Source organism: Mustela erminea, chromosome 8 (assembly GCF_009829155.1).
Source record: "Mustela erminea isolate mMusErm1 chromosome 8, mMusErm1.Pri, whole genome shotgun sequence".
Taxonomy (NCBI): Eukaryota; Metazoa; Chordata; class Mammalia; order Carnivora; family Mustelidae; genus Mustela; species Mustela erminea.
The window spans coordinates 16,407,817-16,426,821 of NC_045621.1; the positions used below are offsets into that span (position 1 = coordinate 16,407,817).

A 19,005-nucleotide genomic window follows, 5' to 3' on the forward strand; every position below is an offset into this window, starting at 1 on the left:
TGCTCAGTCCCGCATTGGGCTCTCTGCTTGGCAGGGAGCCTGCTTCTCCCTTTCTCTCTGTCTGCCTCTCTGCCTACTTGTGATCTCTCTCAAATAAATAAAATCTTTAAAAAGAATATTTTCAGAAAACGGTTGATCACAGTTTAGAGTTAAGAAAAACATGAGTGCATCACACAGATATTCTCTGAGGACAAGTAATGTTTTTGTAATACGGTAACATGCAGAGTTAACATAGAATACTGTTAACAAAACACTAATATAAAATATTAGTTTTAATAATATGTTCAACTCAAAATTTAAAAAGGATTTTTCTTTTTTTTTTTTAAGATTTTATTTATTTATTTGACAGACAAAGATTGCAAGTAGGCAAAAGGCAGGCAGAGAGAGAGGAGGAAGCAGACTCCCTGCTGAGCAGAGAGCCTGATGTGGGGCTCGAGCCCAGGACCCTGGGATCACAACCCGAGCTGAAGGCAGAGGCTTTAACCCACTGGGCCACTTAGGCGTCCCAAAAAAAGGATTTTTCAAATTAAGTTTCAACTACCTTCTACTATTGTTCATAGTAGTTAAAAGCATAGGCTCTAAAGTTTTGGATTACTTGAGCGAAACTCCCAGATTGTCCATTTTCTGACCATGTGAAGACATACCTAGCTGAGTGCTCGGAACTTGCAGATGACAGATATTGTTGTCTATTTTATCCCTTACTGTATCCTCATTTCCCAGCACACAGTAGACACTTAATAAATATTGTCGAATGAATGAATAAAAGATGCCTCTGAGACCTCCTTTATCTGAGAGGGTCAGCTGAAGTAGTAAAGTTATAAACTAGATCTCACTTTGTTATATTATCAGCTATTGGAAGAGAGTAACTGTACCTTTTTACTCTTCTGTACATAACCTTGTAAATGTTAAATAAATGTAAATTGGCCAATTACTGGAGACTATATATAATGAGCCAACTCGTTTTCAACATTTGTGTCTGCTTAAGTGACAGAGAGGCTTCCATGAATATTTAATGGATTTTACTTATGTACATAGTTATAAAACCCTCATCTAATGCTCCCATCCATGGTGGAACTGCCTCCTTTCTGGTTTAATTTAAGTCCTACCCTAGAGCCTTGGGATTCATGGTACCCCGTTGGTGTGAAGGATGGCCCGTGGGCCCCTCAGCTACCCCTCTGGGCATCTGTGTATTATGTGTCCCTTAAGATTTCTTGGAACAAAGATAGTTCAACTAAGAGAAAAGTCTGGAAGGCACTGCTGTAGAGTACCATTCCTGTGCCAATAGCAAGAGTTAAGGGAGAAAGAAGAGAAAGAAAGAACAAAATGAACAAGGTTGTTAAGAATTATGTCTGCCATCTCTCCCCTTCCCTAATTTCATGTCTTTCTCTAAAATGGGTGTGTGCCTGGTGGGTGAGCATTCCGTACTTGGGCTCCTCTAGTTGTGACGTTTTATCATTTACATTCTTCTTCACTGCACCAGTTTCTGGTCTCCCACTCTGACGTGGGTTGACAAGTATTCCATCAGAAGAAAGTACTAAACTTTCGGTGTGTTGCCCATCCTTGGAAGTGTCTTATTAATGTAGTTCACTAGGAAATTAATTGGGAATTAAGAAATGGGATGACAAGCAATTTTTTTTAAAGATTTTATTTATTTATTTGACAGAGATCACAGTAGGCAGAGAGGCAGGCAAGAGAGAGAGGGGGTGGGGGAAGCAGGCTCCCCACCCAGCAAAGAGCACGATGTGGGGCCTGTTCCAGACCCTGAGATCATGACCTGAGCCAAAGGCAGAGGCTTAACCCACTGAGCTACCCAGGTGCTTCACAATTTTGATGAGGATATTTAAACAAGGTCCCTTTTTAGTTTCCCTAATATTTACACGCTTTCCATGGGAAATGCGCAGGCACTTGATGCTCTCAGCTCTCGGGAATCTCTGTGGTACCCACGAAGATTAAAGAACATTTTTCTCTTATGAAGACAGCAGCTGCTGATGTACAGCTCATCTTTATTAAATTGGAAAAAAATCCAAAAAAACAGAAAAACCGTCTGCAGCTATTTCTCTCCCAGTTCTGCGTTTTGCTGTGTCAAAGCATATGTCGTGCACTCCTGCTCTTGCTGTGTCCCCTGTGGAGAAACAGTCACCCTCAGGTATAATAAAAAAGCAGCATACCCTAGAAAAAGGTCTCAGCACTGCTCATACATTCAGGCAAATCAATTAGTTAGATCTGGCAAGAATACCAAAATGGTTACTTGAACATTATATTGATATAAAAAAAAAATTGAAGGAGCTACTTAAGGAAAGTCAAAATATATAGTTGTTGGAGTATTTTCCCACATTACCCAGATGTACAAGATACGTAAACAGTTTTGATGAGGACCTCGTGAAGAATACATAATGAATCCTTGATTGAATCAAAATCATTTTAAACAGAAACATGTTTTTCAAAGGGCGAGCTTGAAGTTCAATTGTAATTCTATTTGAGCCTAGAGACTTAGTATTAAAAAATGGGTTATGACCTGTTTTTTTTTTCTCCCCCCTCCCCCCCAAACATTTCCCTCCTCTCTACAAGCTCATCTTGGTAGAAGCAGAATATGTTTAAAAATCCATTATAGTTTTTATTGGCTGGGACGCTAATGGAGGGCTCCACGACAGCTCTATTTTACAAGCTGAATACTTTAATTAGGCTGGTTACTGATCAGTTGTTAGGATATCGATGGTGTCATTTATCAAAGAGCTGGGAAAGCAGATTTTTTTTTTTTTTTTTTTTTTGTTCTTGTTGTTGAAGCGCAAGTCTAGGTGAAGTAAGTCCTACCTCTCCTACCTGCTGAGGCTCGGGCTTTCATTTAGGATTTGTTGGCCGAGTCTGGTTTGACTAACAGTACAGAGGCAGAGGGTAACACTACATGTGGGAAAAGTGTTACAAGCTTCGACAAGAAGCTAAGAGAGCTTCAGCAGCTGAAAACATTTTAATTATTAAGAATGTATAAATTGAATGTTTTAAATATTTTGTTTAGCAGGATACCGAGTTTTTGTGAGTGAGAGGAAAGTATAATAAAATTATTCAGGCCAAATGCTTTGCTCCAAAGTAAAGAGTTTTGGAGATGGGATCTCTGTTTCTCTTGCATCCTGCTCCTCTCACACATGGTCAAGGGCACACTGGTGAGATGGCGTCCAGGTGACTTCCTTGAAATCTGTGAGAAAGACACATAACCTGAGCAAGAGCAGAACCCAGTTCTGTGCGTCTCCATCCTCTTGATCAGACACCTGGAGCTCTCCAGAACTGGCTCCCCCTCAGCTCCCTCTTCACAGCTCTGTAACATGGTTTGTGGGCACGTTACTCTGGATGCAGCCATTTTGAGGACACTGTGAATTTGTTGGAAGGCTGTCCACATTCAAACAGGAGGGAAAAACATCAAAAAGTGGGGGGGAAGCTCAGGAGCACCCCTGTCTGACATTGTCACTGAGTTTGTTTTAGCTTCTGGCCAGCAGACCTGGTGTCCACAGTGGGATACACTCCTGGCGTTGGAGTGGCAAACCTGCTTAGGTTCTGACTTGTCCTAGAGCATATGCACTTAGTCGCTGAGGGAGAGAGAGAGGAACCAGCTGGTTGGCAGAAAAACACCCTTGGCATGAACTGTTCTTCTTGTGTTGACACTGCCACAAGCTGTATTCCCAGATGGAAGAAAATTTGAAAGAAGCCAGTTGTAAGTGGGGGGAAAGAATGATAAAGTTAATCCTCTTTGGTGCTGGTTATGAGTCGTCCCAGTCCTTAGCACCACGTTGTCGGTATTTTTTGTATCTCGCATTCGAAGATGTCTTAACTGATAGGGCCATTTTGATTTTCCAGTTGAGAGTGTATATGCAGTAGACTTTTGGGAGCTCATTCATCAACTGATCATTCTCCTACTTTGCTTTCATGGACCAAGTTCAAACATATTAAAAAAGCAAATGTAATTTTTTATTTTCATTCCTTAGGAGCCTGCAGAGTGCGGGGCATTTTCTAAGCCATGCTTTGAGAATTGTCAGAACACTATAACCACCTCCAGGAGAAATGATAACAGCTCATTGCATCCCTTCGGCACTTACAGTTCGCAGGACAAACAGAAAGGTAAGAGTCTGTCCATTTCCATCTGCTGCAAATGGCTGGAGAAAACACAAGACTATATATTTTTTTAAAAGGACAAAGGGAAGTTAATTAGACCAAGTGCAGGCTTTGTTCCTCTGAGTCATGAACATGGGGAGATGATGTGTGGTAGAGCTGACTCAGAAGTTGTGAAGCAGATTCCTGGCATCGCCTCCAGTTTAAGTGACAGTTTCTGTGTTTGCTGCCCCAAACACGGAGGATTATGTGTAAAACAAACCAAATGAAAACAAAATGGCAGCATGGAAAAACAAAATGGCAAACTGTTATTTTTTTTTTTAACAATCTTTTCGTTATTGAAAGTTACCAAATGTAAATAACTATTAAACTTAAAAAAAAAAAAAAAGTGCAGACTAGTATTAAACCATAAGGCGGTCATTGCATGATTCACGGGTTCTCGGAAGAGTGTGGTAAATACCATGAATGAGACCATCCTGTAACAGCTGGAATGTTCTTATTATTCCTCACTATGTTGTCTTTCCCTTATTTTCTGGTACTAGTAGAGCTCTGGATATAAAACATTTGGACTTTGTTTTTAAAAAATCATTCTGTAGGTCACCATGAAAAAAATTTTTTTTATTTCCCTGAATGTCATTTTATAAAAATAACTTTACGTTTTTTGTATTGTAAAGGCAATGCATATTCATTACAGAAAATTTAGGGAAAAGCAATAATGTTATTAATAATATTACTCATTCCTCCTTCTAACTATCAAAAATACTAATCGATAACATTTTTACATCTGTATTTCAAATCTTTCCTTCATGCAAATTGCATATATAAAATGAAGTGAAAATGAAATATATATAATGTTTAGGAAATTGCTCTTTTAATTAATAACACATTATGATCATCTCACTATGTCACTGAGTATTTTACATCATCATCACATAGTGGTTCCATAGTGAGCCTCTGAACGCAGGTACTATTTATGTAATCTGTCCCTTTTTCACATTTAACATGTTATCTGAATTTAAACTACGTGGGAACAAGTCGAAACTCTGAGTTAACTACATCAAAATAGGCTTGTCCATCTCAGATTCCTTGAGAATTGTTTCATCAGAATGAGACGTTGTCTTTTTCTCTGACTTTGTCCATTTTAGTGAGAGTAGCAGCAACAGCTGTGACCATTTATTTATTAAGTGTTTACTGTCTGTTAGGTTCTGTGTTAAGCAATTTACATGCACACTGGAAGTGGGTAATACTATTATCCTCATTTTACAGATGAAGAAACAGAGAGTAAATAATTAACCCAAGACCACATACTTAGTCCATGCAGAGCCTGGATTCAGCCCCTATCTCTCTGATTCCAGTTCATTGCCTAAACCACAGCATGGACCCTGTCTTACATTGGTCCCTTGAAACTGCTGAAGTCCTTTCACCTGATACCAAAAATGTGATTAAAGGCTCACTTGACTTTGTGTCAGATAAAGAAATACTCTTGTCTTTTCTCGTCTTCTTTAAGAAATTTAAATTTGTCTTGACAAAGCGAGATCTCTTTCCAAGACCTTAAATCACAGTGGCAGGAGAATCTGGGGAAGGAACAGCAAGTTTTCCACATACTAGACCAGCCTTCTCTCAACCATGTCCATATAATGATCAAGAACATTGCCATGTGTATTAAAATATCTAGGCTTTACATAATTTGATTGGCATTTTATTCTCAAGAATCATGTGATACAGTGACAATCCAAGTTCAGGGTGTTATTCCTAATTATACCAGTGACATCCAAAGGCGTAGTGGGCACATTATCCCCTATCTTGTTTCATTTTTTTATTAAAGATTTTATTTTTTGAGTAATTCTACACCCAGTGTGAGGCTCAGATCCACAGCCCTGAGAGCAAGGGTCACATGCTCCAAGTATGCCAGCCAGATGCCCCTCATTTTTAATAACTATAAAATATTGATGCTGGAGTGGTAATTATACAGACTATTTTTAGAGGACACTGAGATGCTCAAGGACATGGGACACTATCTCTAGAAGGGACAGAAGCGGCCAAAATTATGAAATTATAGAACTAGTTGAAGTGTGAGGATATATACAGGAAAAAAAATTCAAATAATAGAGTCCAGTCAAAGCACATGCTAAAAACAAAACATCATAATACTTTGAAGTGTCAATAGAATGTTCTGAGTTTGTATTTCCACTGACCAGCTACATCCTTTGGGTACATGTGGCCCCAGACAACCACTGGGAGTCTCTATCTGTTCTTTCTCTTGAGACTTAGCTCCAGATAGAACAACTTCTTACACCAGTGAAAAACCATGCAGGTCAGCTATCTGCAAGTTTCCTGCTTTACTCCCTTTCCTCATGTCAGTTTTCCAAAGTGACCAAAAAAAAAAAAAAAAAAAAAAAAAAAAATCCAGTTTTTTCAAGCAGGGATTGCATCAAACATTATTTTTTTTAAAGCAGGAAAAATCTGTTGCTGTTATTTTCTTGTATATTCAAGAATTCCTTGTATATCCAAGAATTCGACCTATCAAGGCATTAGACTCATTAAATTTTAATCATAAGAGAGCAGTAGATGAAATTTTCTTACTTTTATGTAAGCCTATTGACTTAGAGATAAAAATATATATAATAGAATTTGTAAACAGGAGGCTGTAGAACATCCTGATCACCATCTCATTTTCATATTCAAAACATTTAAAATGTTGTGAACCATTGAGAGCTTTTGAGTTTCAGATGCAAATGAAGTAGCAAGAGGTTTCTTCTGGAACCTGAGTGTTGACTCAACACAACCAGGTTTTTTAAGGAGCCCCTTCAGAAAAGCAAGATTGAGTTGACAAAATGTAATGTCTAGTGAGGAAAGGAACTGTTACAGCCAAAACATTCAGTTCTTTTTTTCTTCCCTTTTTCCTTTCCTTTGTATATTTAAAAACCCAATGTTGATATGCGGGGTTCCATCTATTTTTGTAATAATAGTACATGCCACCCACAGTTCCTTGGTTATTTTTTTATATATATACACATATTCCTGTCAAGCTGTTCCATGGAAAAGGCATTTTTAGAACTAACGTTTGTAGAAATTGTAACACCAGAAAATTCACATTTGTGTTGGAGAATTGCTAGCAGTGCCTGCAGTAGAATGAGTGTGGTGCCCCAAGCCCCAAGATGGCCAGGGGTCAGGATGGGGGATGTGTCCCAAAGATTTACTTATAAAATCCTATTAAGCATTTAAATGTTAATAAAAAATACAAATTACCAACACTGTATTTTCTGAAGAATTTTGGTGGTAGATCTCACCCCTGGTTACATCATGATTAAGTAATAGTAATAAGCATCATTTGCCTCTGGTTTATTATTAGTTCCCTTTTCATTGCTCTTGTCTCCCCCTTTTTTGCTCCACCCCTGCTTGCCCCCCCCCTTTCAGCTCAGCTGCACCCTAGCCCCATGTGTAAGTCACCCATTGCCCTAAGTCTTCCCAGGCTCACCACCCAGGGAGGGCTCCTGTAGGACTTCCGTCCCCACCCCAAATCAAGCCCCTTTGGTTGTGTGTCCCGTCTCACTGGATCCATGTTCCCTGGGTCCTTTGGGCAGACACATAATGTATAATTATTCCTAATGTGCCTTCTCTGGGGAACCAGCTCATGTCCACCCCTCTGTAGCATATAAGACACTCCCTGTGGAGTTGTGATCAGAAATTGAATTATACTTTTCAATTTGCCTGATGTTTGTTAGATACCTCCATTGTGCAGAATACACCATCAGCGATTCAAAAAAGAATACAATTGCTGTACTAGCCCTCAATAATAGTCTTTAACAGTTTTATCAATTAAAACAAAAAATCTAACTCCGGAGTCATGAAAAGTTATCTGTAAAAGGCCAGCTCATAAGTATGTTAGGCTTTGCAGGCCAAGGGATCTCTGTCTCAGCTCTTCAGCTCTGCCACCATAATCCAAAAGCAGCCATGGACAGTGTGTAAATGAATGAGCGTAACTCAATGAAACTTTATGTACAAAACCAGATGGCGGGCTTGTTTTGGACCAGGGCCATAGCCTGGTGAGCCCTTGTCTTAAGTTGCAATCTCTTTCACTCTTCTTTTCTGATCTGGCCCTAGCAGGATGGAGTCTCTAAAACAAGTAAGAAAAATAAAAAATGATTAAAATCAGGGTCATTGGGTCATGAATGAAGCAGTTACTGGAGGGTGCGCTGTCAGTTTTCCCAGGCAAATATACAGGACGGCCATCAAGACTTAACCTGCTCCGTGTGGTGAAATCCAGAAATATTATTTTTTTGGAGAAAAGAGTTCCACATTTTCGCACTGAGAGAGGGTTAATAGAGATGTTTGGGCCATGAGAAAAACGATTCCTTATACCATTGTTTAAAAATGTACCAGGAACAGAGAATCAACAAAGAAGATATTTGCCTCTGTACCTATAGGTACTTAAAAACTATGTAGGTTGTTCATGTGGATGAAATAAAAATTAAAAGTAACAGAGGCACCTGGGTGGCTCAGTCACTTAAGCACCTGACTCTTGATTTCAGGTCAGGTTGTGATCTTGGGGTCCTGGGATCAAGCCCCATGTCAGGCAACCTGCTCAGCAAGGAGTCTGCCTGTCTCCCTCTCCCTCTGCCCTACCCCCCAGTGCAATTTCTCTCTCTCTCTCTAAAAAAATGTAGAGGTAACAATTGTAATAAAACTTGAAGCATCTGAGGAAGAGGAGGGAAAGGAGAGGAAGGCACGGAGGCGTTTCTCTATAGTCCAGTAAGAAATAGGTCTACATACAGAGATGATAGATCAATAGCTCATTGCAGAAGCAGCATGTGAGAAATGTTATAAATGGAATAGTCTTCCATAATAGTAATGGATAAACCCCAAATGTCAGTGGATAAAGACAGCGAAAGTATTTTTCTTACCTTAATTGTAGCCAGTGAGGCGTGGTGGAAGGAGGGCGGGCACTGTGCTCCGGGCGGTGATGGAGGGACCTGGGCTCCTCCTGTCCCTCTGGCCCATTTTCTAGAGACTCCTCCACGCCCGCTGGCCGCTGGGTGATGGGACAGGTAGAGAGAATGTACCCTTCCGTAGCCACTGACACTGGGGATGTCAATGGCCAGAGCAACTCACCTGCTATTGGCCAGAACAAATCTAGGTGCAAAGAAGCCTGGGAGATGGGGTCTATATGTGCAGAAAGAAAGGAGGAACAGAGTGAGCACGGGTACGCTCTGCGCCCGCCCTAAACGTATTGAGGTGGATCTTGAGAGAAGGGTGGGACTTGGATGGATGCGAGTGGATTTTGCATTTACATAAGCAAACCCACAGAAGTAGGAAAGCCCAGGTTGGTGGTTGGGGAACAGGAATTAGTCCTGGGTAGCTAAGGGCGATAAGGAGCTGATGTTACCTGTCGGGGCAGAGACCTTTATGCTCTAAGCTATTGTGTGCACCTGAAGTGTTTTTGGGAGGCCAAGTGACATGATCACAGCTCCATCACCAGTGTGAAAGACGGGCTGAGAAGTTGAGGGTAGAGACATGACAGCCAGTGGGAATGTTGTCCCAGTATGTGCCTTTTCTCTAGTTTATGGTGTATTTTTCTGTTCTGTTTCTCTGGCTGCCTAACTGCCACTATATTACCAAATCACTAGATTACTTGGGTGGGAGGCAGTGCAGGGGGACAGTATCGACTGCCTTTGCTCGCTGTGCTTCTGTACCCCGGTTACCCCGCCTCTCAGATCTCCTGCTTCCAGCCTCCACCCCAGGGATGTGTCAGCCCTGCCAGAATTACCTCCATTTTCAACTAGTCCCTGGGGCAGAGCTTTGAGCAGCATTCTCTATAGAAGAACCAATGGGATGTATCTGTAGTCATATGTATTTAATGTACAATAGACATTATATTATACATCATATAATAATATATATTATAGTGTATAATATAAAATACATAATAACATATATGACATATACATAATAAGATGTAATAACTCATATAATATAATGAGACTTATTGTAAGAAATTGGCTCACATGAGGATGGAGCCAGGCAAGTCCCAACATCTGTGAGATGAATGAGCAAAGCTAGAGACCGACCAGAGCCAACAGAGCGGTCCCATCCTGAACGCCCACTCGAGACCCAGGAAGAGTCAATATATCTGTTTCAGTCCAAGGGCAGGAAGAACCCAGTGTCTCAGTTTGAAGAGAGGCAGGCAGGAAGAATTCTCTCCTACTCAGCGGAGGGTCAGCATTTTGGTTCTACTCAGGCCTTCAACAGATGGGATGAGGTTCGCCCACATTATGGGGGGGTGGGCAGTCTACTTTATTCTGCCTACTGTTTTTAATGCTAAGCTTACCCAAAAAGCACCATCCCAGAAATACCCAGAATAATATGTGATTCATTATCTGGGTACCCTGGGCTGAGTCAAGTTAACTGTAAAAGTAACCATAATACCTGGTGTGTGGACAAGTCAAGCAGCTTCTGTTACCAGCAGTGTTTCATAGGGATAGATACTTTACTCCTGTTCCAGCAATCAAGAACAAATAGGGTCCACATGTTACCAAATATCTCACCGTAACAGATACACAGTAGAGTTTAGGCAGTATGGAAGGATAATCTTTTAGTTGCTTATTAGTGCTTTGCATTTCTAAATCTGTGTGAATATGCACCATCTTCTATACTCCTCATATTCCTCTAATGAAGCTATTCTCAACCCCACCTTAGAGATTTCAAAAACTGAGGCTCAGAGAAGTTAATAGTTGGGCCAAATTCCCACAGCAGTGGGAGCCATGATGGAGACATGGCGGCCTCGCTACACGAACTCGACTCTCTCCCAGGCTGCTCCCTCAGGCTTTTCATACATTCGTTAGCGCGGGTAATAAGGATGAGCATTAGATGACATAATGTACATAAAGCTTAGCACAGTGTCTGCTCTATGAAAGATCTCAACAAGCCCGCTTGTTATTGGTCGTAGTAAGTGTCAGGATACATGTCTATTTCTCCCAGAGTAGAATAGATTAAAAAAAAATGAACACATTAGGTAGGTGAGAAAACCAGGTCTGACCCTAGATTTTTGCTTCCAAGACCTCAAACCCCCATCTTTCCACTGTAGCTCAGATGCAAAAAGAGTATTTTTACCCCTCTACCATCTCGAAATGGTGAGTAAATCTAAAGTATCTCATTTTTTAAGTACTTTTTGTCACCAGGGTGACGCCACAATCACCGCATAATCCAGCCTATTTGTGAGAGACTCTTGTTTACAAAATCGTGAAGGCATGAAAGAGATGGTGTTGTTAATCTTCCGCAGAACACACATCAGGAGCGACTCTCAGCCTTCTGTAGGTGGGAAAAGATATCCAAGATGCAGGATCCTGACTTGCCATGGGTTGCTGACAGGCCACCAGTGTAAAACCTATTAGTGGGCTCAGATTTCCTCATACAGGGCTGCATTGGCTCCCATACAAATCCTGAATCAGTTCTGTAGGAGGACTTATTGATTTCAGGTTGGTTTATGTGTTGGTGAAAATTACATCTGTGAGATGGACTGAAAGCAAGCCGGGCATCAAAAGTTCTGCCTCCCATTGACCACAGCTTTATTGGTTCTTTTTTTTTTAGTGCTGTTGCTTCCCAGTGACGGATGGGCAGATCCTGAGGTCCCGCCTTCTCCACCACCACATCCCGTTCTGGAATTGGGCCTTGAAGATTACAGCCACAGGTATTGATAAAATGATAGATCGTAAACGTTCCCCATTATGGTGTTTCTGGGAAAACCCCGCAGCCTGATTTTAACTCCATTTCTTTCCAGAATGGAAATCTCATAGCATCTATAATTCTTTTTCAGTGAAAACTTCTCATAGCTAAAATTAATAGTTGAGAGTGTTCTTGTTTTGCTTCCTGGAATTTAAGATTCATCATGTATTATAAAATATTTAAGAAAATGGTTGAACTTTCTTTTATCATGTTGAAAAACCAGAGAACTCAAAAGGTTCTATAGGAAGGAATAAAACAAAACTGAGAGGCTATAAAGCTTAGTTGTTGTTGTTGTTGTTGTTGTGTTTGTAATTGGCAAACCCTAAAGGTATTTTTTAAATGTTCCAAGAAAGTTAATGGAATCTAAAAATTAAAGCAAAACCATATATAATCTAAAATATTGAAAAGAATACCCAATATTATATCCACTGTGTAATAGAAACCCAAAAAATCAATAATTTTTAGAATCTCACAAGCATGAGAGAGAGAGATTACTAAGTATACATACCATCTGACTAGTGGCGTTCATAGATTTTGTTCTTCTGATGAGTTTTAAAAATCATTAACTTGTCCCTTTTCTATTTTCTGTATTTATTATGGCTGTTAAAAACTGTGTATTTTATTCCATTCTATGTCCCAGGATAATCCTGTGAAATTTTTCCATTTTTCCTGCAGCAATGCTGGTGTCATTCCTATTATGCTTTTTTATTGCAATCTGCTAAAAATAAAGCAACACAAAAAGAGTATAGCTAACTCTATTAGCTGAAAGCCTACCTATATTTAGCTATCCCTGATTCCTACATTTTCGAAGTCAGCTCTCTGACTCAAATACAATTTCACCGACTGGATGGATAATGACACTAATGTTCTAGATCAGTTTTCTAGGGGTTTCTTGAAAGAAAATGTGGACATATTTAATTTTGTCCATTCACTTCCATTGCCGGCCTCAAACCTGAATCAAAAATGACGGTTTGTCAGCCATAACAAAAGGCATTAAAAATAATTTCATTCATTCTATTTTACTGTTATCCTGTGTATACATGCAAAAGTGTTGGGATAATGCAAAGATGAATCAGATATAAACCCAACTCTCAAGAAGATGGTAGGCCAGGGGGTAAAAATGACAACTAGCACGCAGGGTACCAAGTGATATTTACCAGGAGGTATATGGAAAATGCTCTGGACATCCAAGACGGAGTAGAATGCTTCCAGATAGAGGAGTCAGGGGAAATGTTATGGGAAAAGCGATGTTTCAGCTCAATCACAAAGTATGAGTTGGAGGGAGACATGAGGAAAGCCCAGGAAGGAGGGGAAATTCAGCGGGAGGGAAGAGTAGAAGGAACAGCATGGCAGCTGGGAAAGGAAGTCGACTGGGCACTGGCCAGATGCTAGAATGCAAAGATAAGAAATACAGACTTCCTTCATTAGCTGGTCAAACCTTGTGGTAGAGTTTCAGCAGAGAGCATGATAAGACCGGGGTTTTAGTCGTGTGCAACAGGCATTAGGGAGATGGAGAAAGGTTAATGTCTGCTGGAAACCAGAGACTCTTTGGACATTTTCTAGAGCAGTAGCAGTGAAAGGTACTAAGGATGTGTGCTGGGGAGGGTGGGGAGAAGCTTTCAGATGAGAAACCTCTTCAGGGGAGAGAGGGCATCAGAGATATTGCAGAGATGGAGTTATCAGGAATTAGCAACGGCCTTTTTGGCTTCTTCAGTGCCTCCACAGATTTTGGGGGGGGGGTCGGTGGGAGGTGGGAGAGGGCATGGAAGGAGGTGCCGATGACAGTATCAGTTTGAGTGAGTTCAGTTGTGGCTAGGGAGAGCCATAAACAAGGACAGTCTGGGGACTGGCAAGAAAGGAGAGGGCTGGCAAGAGTGGAGAGAGGAACAGCATGGCCGGAGGGGAAGGGGCAGAGCCAAAGACATTTTTGAGATGGAAGGAGCAAATGTAAAGCTTTGCAAGTCTTCCCCTTGAGATCTCGTGACCTGCGCCATCCTGCAAGCTGTTGCGTTGCCTAGGTGACCGGCGGCAGCAGCGGGGATGGGTCAGATATGGGGAACTTGGGGTGGAGGAAGAGTTGGAAGGGAGCCAGGAGGGTTGAGCAAGGGAGGCTGGCTGCCTGGCTTTCAAAAAAAAAAAAAAAAAGTAAAAGCCCTCTAAAAGGGGAAAGTGGTGCTTTAGGGATGTAGCCAGCCTTGCGAGACAGAAAACAACTAAACAACTCTTGCATGAGAAGTGAGACGCAAATGTGGTCGAACTTCATGCCCCAACCTTGAACCAAAATGACATCGGAATTTACTGAAGTTCCTTGTAGTATTATGTCTCCAATTATTGGACAGAAGTTTAGAATACATGTGTCTAAATGAAAAATACATATAGAGGAAATATATTTCCTACTGTTATATCTCAGGGAGGGTTTAAGGCAAATTGGAAACAGAATATGTCGAATTCCCTATGTGTTCATATTTTTTCCTCTCCCTTCGCTCTGGGCTCACTGGGTCCGTCTCTCCCCTCACCCCCTCCCTTCCTTTCTGCATTTCCTCTCACGCAGAGTAGCCAATTGCCAACACCTATGCATGATGGACACCTGAGACTTCAGAGTTTTTTGGGTTTTGTGGGGTTTTTTTTGGCTTACCTCTCAAAATCTTCTTCTCCTTCCCTTTGATTTCTGACAGTTGTCCTTGAACATTCATGGCTGGGTCTTACATGTCTTTCACATTCCTGATTTGTCACCGCATTCAGGACACTGGCATATGTTTCCTGCTACCTTTATTTATTCATTATGCAGCATAATTTGACATTGAGTATCATTTCTGTTTGATAGATTCCCTGGTTGTTCATGCTGAAAACGTGGCCTTTATCTAAAATGTGTCTTTGGCCTGCTGTCATCTTGTAGCTTCCCACAGCCTCCACGGCGGCCCACTCAGCCATGAGCACTTGCTAACTTTCTTCAAAATTAAAACATGTCATATTTTATAGTTAATCACTGTGTCACCCTTTCCCTCCAAAAACATCCAGTATGCCGTGTAAAATTACAAAGGGTCTTTCTAGTCTCACATGTCTAAGATGTTCTCACACTAATTCAGTACTACACTTCAATATTTAAGTGTATGAGCTCATGTAGCCAATGCACACAGTGTGGGCTCTAACCCTATAATTTCTCATATTATACTTCCCTCTTAAAGATCAGCCTTATCTTGCCTTATCTCTTATTTTGTACCATGGTAAAATGGGCCCTTCTCTTAAAGGTTTCAAAATGTACATGTGGTCAAAGCAATGGCAACAGATGTGTAAATCACTATCATCAATTTAATGGGTATATTCAGGTATGTATAGTGTGTATACACACACACACACACACACACACACACACACGAACATTTGTTACATTCATTTGTAGAAAGCAGTTTTTAATTCTTTGATCAGCCTTCATTATACGTAAAAAAAATTATACCAAAAAAAATTCACTCTATTTAGAGAGATCCTTACCTGCTGTAATATGGAGGGGCATTGCCACCTTGATTTTCTGTTTTTAATGGGGATGGCAATTGTTGTTTCCCAAGAGTCTCAAAAAATTTGAGTTCTTGTATTTAATTTGTCAATTAATGCCTAGTTTGGTAAAATAAGACAGCAAGGTAAGTTAACCAATGTGTTCCTCAGTTGGGTAGATTCCCATATTCTCCCTTGAGCAGAGCTCTTTAACTGCAGTACAACCAAAGTTTTAATGAGGAATATTCGTGTTGGTCCTAAACCACTTCCCCAGTGGCTTTCAGTGTAACACGGGGCATCTGTTGGGGTTAACTCTTTGCTTTCCTTTTGTTTCATGGTGTGTAGCATGTGAAGCACAAAGCTAAGCCAAAATGCAAGCAGTGTCAGAGCGGGGAGTGACTCTGCCCCAAAAGGGAATGTTTTGATGACCAGGGAGTCAGCAGCCACAGCACCTGTGCCACAGGCTGGCCACCATTTTAGCCAAAGCTTCGGTGGCTCTGAGAAAGGCAATAGAAAGAAACCCCAGTCTCTGGTCTTCACTTTGCCACTGGCCAGCTGTGTGACCTTGGAACAGCAGCCTCCTCTTTGGGACCCAGTGTCTTATCTACAAGATGAAAAGTTGGATGAGGTGACCTTTAATGCCTTCCGGCTCTTAAATTCTCGGATTCTGTGAAGGCCAGGAGACCCTCTGACACTAAAACCACATCATCGCAAGAGATCAAAGGGTGTGAAACTAAGTGCAAGTAAAGGTTGAATAACACATTGAAAGGCAAGTCCTTCCAAAACATCAAGGCTCAGGGAGAAGCTCGTGTTCACAGTTGCCTCTCAGAATTCTTCTTTAAAATGGGCCAAAACAATCGGAGCGTTGCTGTTAGGCCAGGCCTGTGGTGCAAGTTTTGCTCACAACTGGCGTACTTTGTCATCACTCCCGACCACATCTAATATACTTCATATGTGGCACTGGTTTTAGCTATTGAAAATATAAGCCAGATACCTAGGAGGAAGCCCCCCCCCAAAAAAGTTTATAATGAGTAGATTTGAACTTCTTGAGAAATTTTCATGAAACCATGTATAATTTCTTCACTGAAGGGTGTCTCAGGACCTCTCTAACCTACAGAAATAAAGGAGAGATTTAACAGCTCCCTTTTATTGAGCTGTCACTGTGTTCTAGGCACTACTGTTAGCATATACCATAACTTCCGTTCTTACAACTTTATACATCCTAACACTGTCTTGTGGGGACGAGTACTGCATTGCTCTCTAGCCCAGGCTTCCAATCATTGCCACACATTACCCTTAGCTCCACTCGTGTTGAGCACAGCAGAAGACCTGTAGGAGACACTATGTTGTATACCTGAAACTAGTAGAACATTGCGTGTCAGCCTTATCACAGTTTCAAATAAATGAATAGTATTTGTTAAAGAGAAAGGAAAAAATTTGAAAATAAATAGAAGGAAGGAAGGGCTCTTAGTCCCAGGTCTACCGAAACCCTGACAAAAAAGAGAAAGAGAAGAGACTGGAAAAAATTATACAGATGACTTGAAAAGCAAAAATTGATAGTCTATGTATTTACCTGCTTAGTTGTTTCCTAAATGTATCTACTGGCATTTACTCTGTGCCACAATCTATTCCCAACTTTTTTTTTTTTTAAGATTTTATTTATTTATCAGAGAGAGAGAGGGGGAGAGAGTGAGCACAGGCAGACAGAATGGCAGGCAGAGGCAGAGGGAGAAGCAGGCTCTCAGCCGAGCAAGGAGCCCGATGTGGGACTCGATCCCAGGACGCTGGGATCATGACCCGAGCCAAAGGCAGCTGCTCAACCAACTGAGCCACCCAGGCGTCCCTATTCCCAACTTTTTAAGTCTTTTTATTTTTACTTTATGAACTCATTTTGTCTCTTAAGAACCCCATGAAGTAAGAAGTGGAGTTAGACCCATTTCATGCATCAGGAAATGGACACACAGAGAGGTTCAGTAACGTGCATGGGTCCCACAGCTAGTCAGGGGCAGAGCCAGGATGGAGAACTAAGCAGCGAGGCTCCGCTATCTGGACTCCCAAGCTCTGTCCTTGGCTGCCGGTCCTGGGTACTTCCTTAAGCCCCACCATATTACAGAAACGGAGGTTCATTTACTCAGCAGTGTTATGATTGCTGCATTTTAATTTTAATATCACCGCAAGGCAATATTGAATGAGCGGAATTAATGAGTTTTAAGAAAAGATGAAACTTATTTTGGCATATTTGGTTAAGAATTGGAGATCCCCTGTACATTTTCAAAGGGTTCTCATTCATTGTAGTTCATTTTTTTTTATGATTGTTTTAGTGTTGACTGTGTGAAATCCCAACTGTTTGAAAACCTCAACCTGAGTCCTTTCAGATTTACCAGAAATTCCTGTATTTACAAACTAGAATAAAGTTATGCTGAAATGAGCCCCCATATTAACTTTCTCAATATATGAGTATACGAGGGGAGAAAGCAGCCGTAATTTGACTTACGAAATTTAAAAATATGATTTATTTCTAGACCAAGAAATCAGGCATTGTCTGCAATTCCCTTGTATAATACCCTCCATCCTCAAGTCAAATAAATAAAATATCCGGTGCTTTTCTTGTTCTTTCCTTTTTGTGCTATGAACGAGTGGACTGTTTGCTCGGTATGGACATTAGTTTTAGGAAATGGGCCTAAATAAAGTCGGAGACAAGCCACCACAGCCAGCAGTCTTTCTGCAAGATGGTCTTCTCTAAAGGACCCAAGCTTTCACTTGTTCTTAAAGGAAGGACATGCTTAGCCCTCAGAGATCTCTTAACCCTGCTTTCAGGCTCTGCGAATCTGCTGACCTCCTTTGAAATGCCAGTTCCTTCCAGACCTGGCTTTCCCATTTGAAGTTATATATGGTTACAGCAGGATCCCAATTAGCAGAAACCAGTGAAGAGGAAAACATGATATTAGCCAGAGAATATTTTATTTAAATTGTAGAGTGTGATAAAATACAGAAAAATAGAGTTGCTCCATCTCATAAAAGCCACCCAAGATTCCAGAATTGGTTGAAAAGACATGGTTGGGAGCTGGAGACGGGAGGAGGAGGGGCTGGGTTCAAAATGGGAATGGCTTCCTTGACCAAAAGAAAAAAAAGATATTTTCTTTTTTTTTTTTTAATTCTTAATCGAAGTACAGCATATGGCTTCTTTCCACAGCTCTGGGGTAGATTCGGTGGCGTATTTTCCAGATCAGCACATCCATTTCAGATCTGTGACACCGGCCAGGCAGCCCGAGTCAATGAGTCTGAAAGCCTCAAAGAGCATGGACCTTGGTAAGTGAGGGCGAGGGACGCCCAGGTCGGGGGAGCTCCAGCCTCCACCGTCAGTCTTCCTGAATTTCCTCCCTTTGTTTCCTCAGCTCCAACCTTGGGGGGGAGGGGGCGTCTGCCGGAGCCTGGAGGAGGGGACATTGGTCATCCCATCTTCCAGTCTCCATTCACACATTTAACTGTAATTACCCCTTTTTAAAAGAGAGGTCAATGACATTTTTATAAAGTGGTCCATCTAAGTCAGAAAAATAGGGTCATTCCTTCGGGGTGATTGGGATGCCATCAGCATCGGTAACTCACGGGCCTTCGGGTTTGCACGCTCACTTCTGCCCGTGACTTTGCGGTTCTCGTGTACATCCCTGCTGCGGGACCTGGGAAGATAACATGGTT

The 19,005-nt window shown here is 41.2% G+C and overlaps 1 protein-coding gene across 4 annotated transcripts in view; it reads left to right on the forward strand.

Annotated features, from left to right (window-relative positions):
- Positions 1–19,005, forward strand: part of PARD3B (par-3 family cell polarity regulator beta) — a 1,046,926-nt gene that overhangs the window by 614,970 nt on the left and 412,951 nt on the right. For all 4 annotated transcript variants that reach the window (XM_032354007.1, XM_032354008.1, XM_032354009.1 and 1 more), the window contains exons 13-15: positions 3,975–4,107; positions 11,686–11,785; positions 18,503–18,618. In XM_032354007.1, coding sequence (XP_032209898.1) covers positions 3,975–4,107; positions 11,686–11,785; positions 18,503–18,618 — 349 coding nt within the window. The remainder of the gene's footprint in view (positions 1–3,974; positions 4,108–11,685; positions 11,786–18,502; positions 18,619–19,005) is intronic.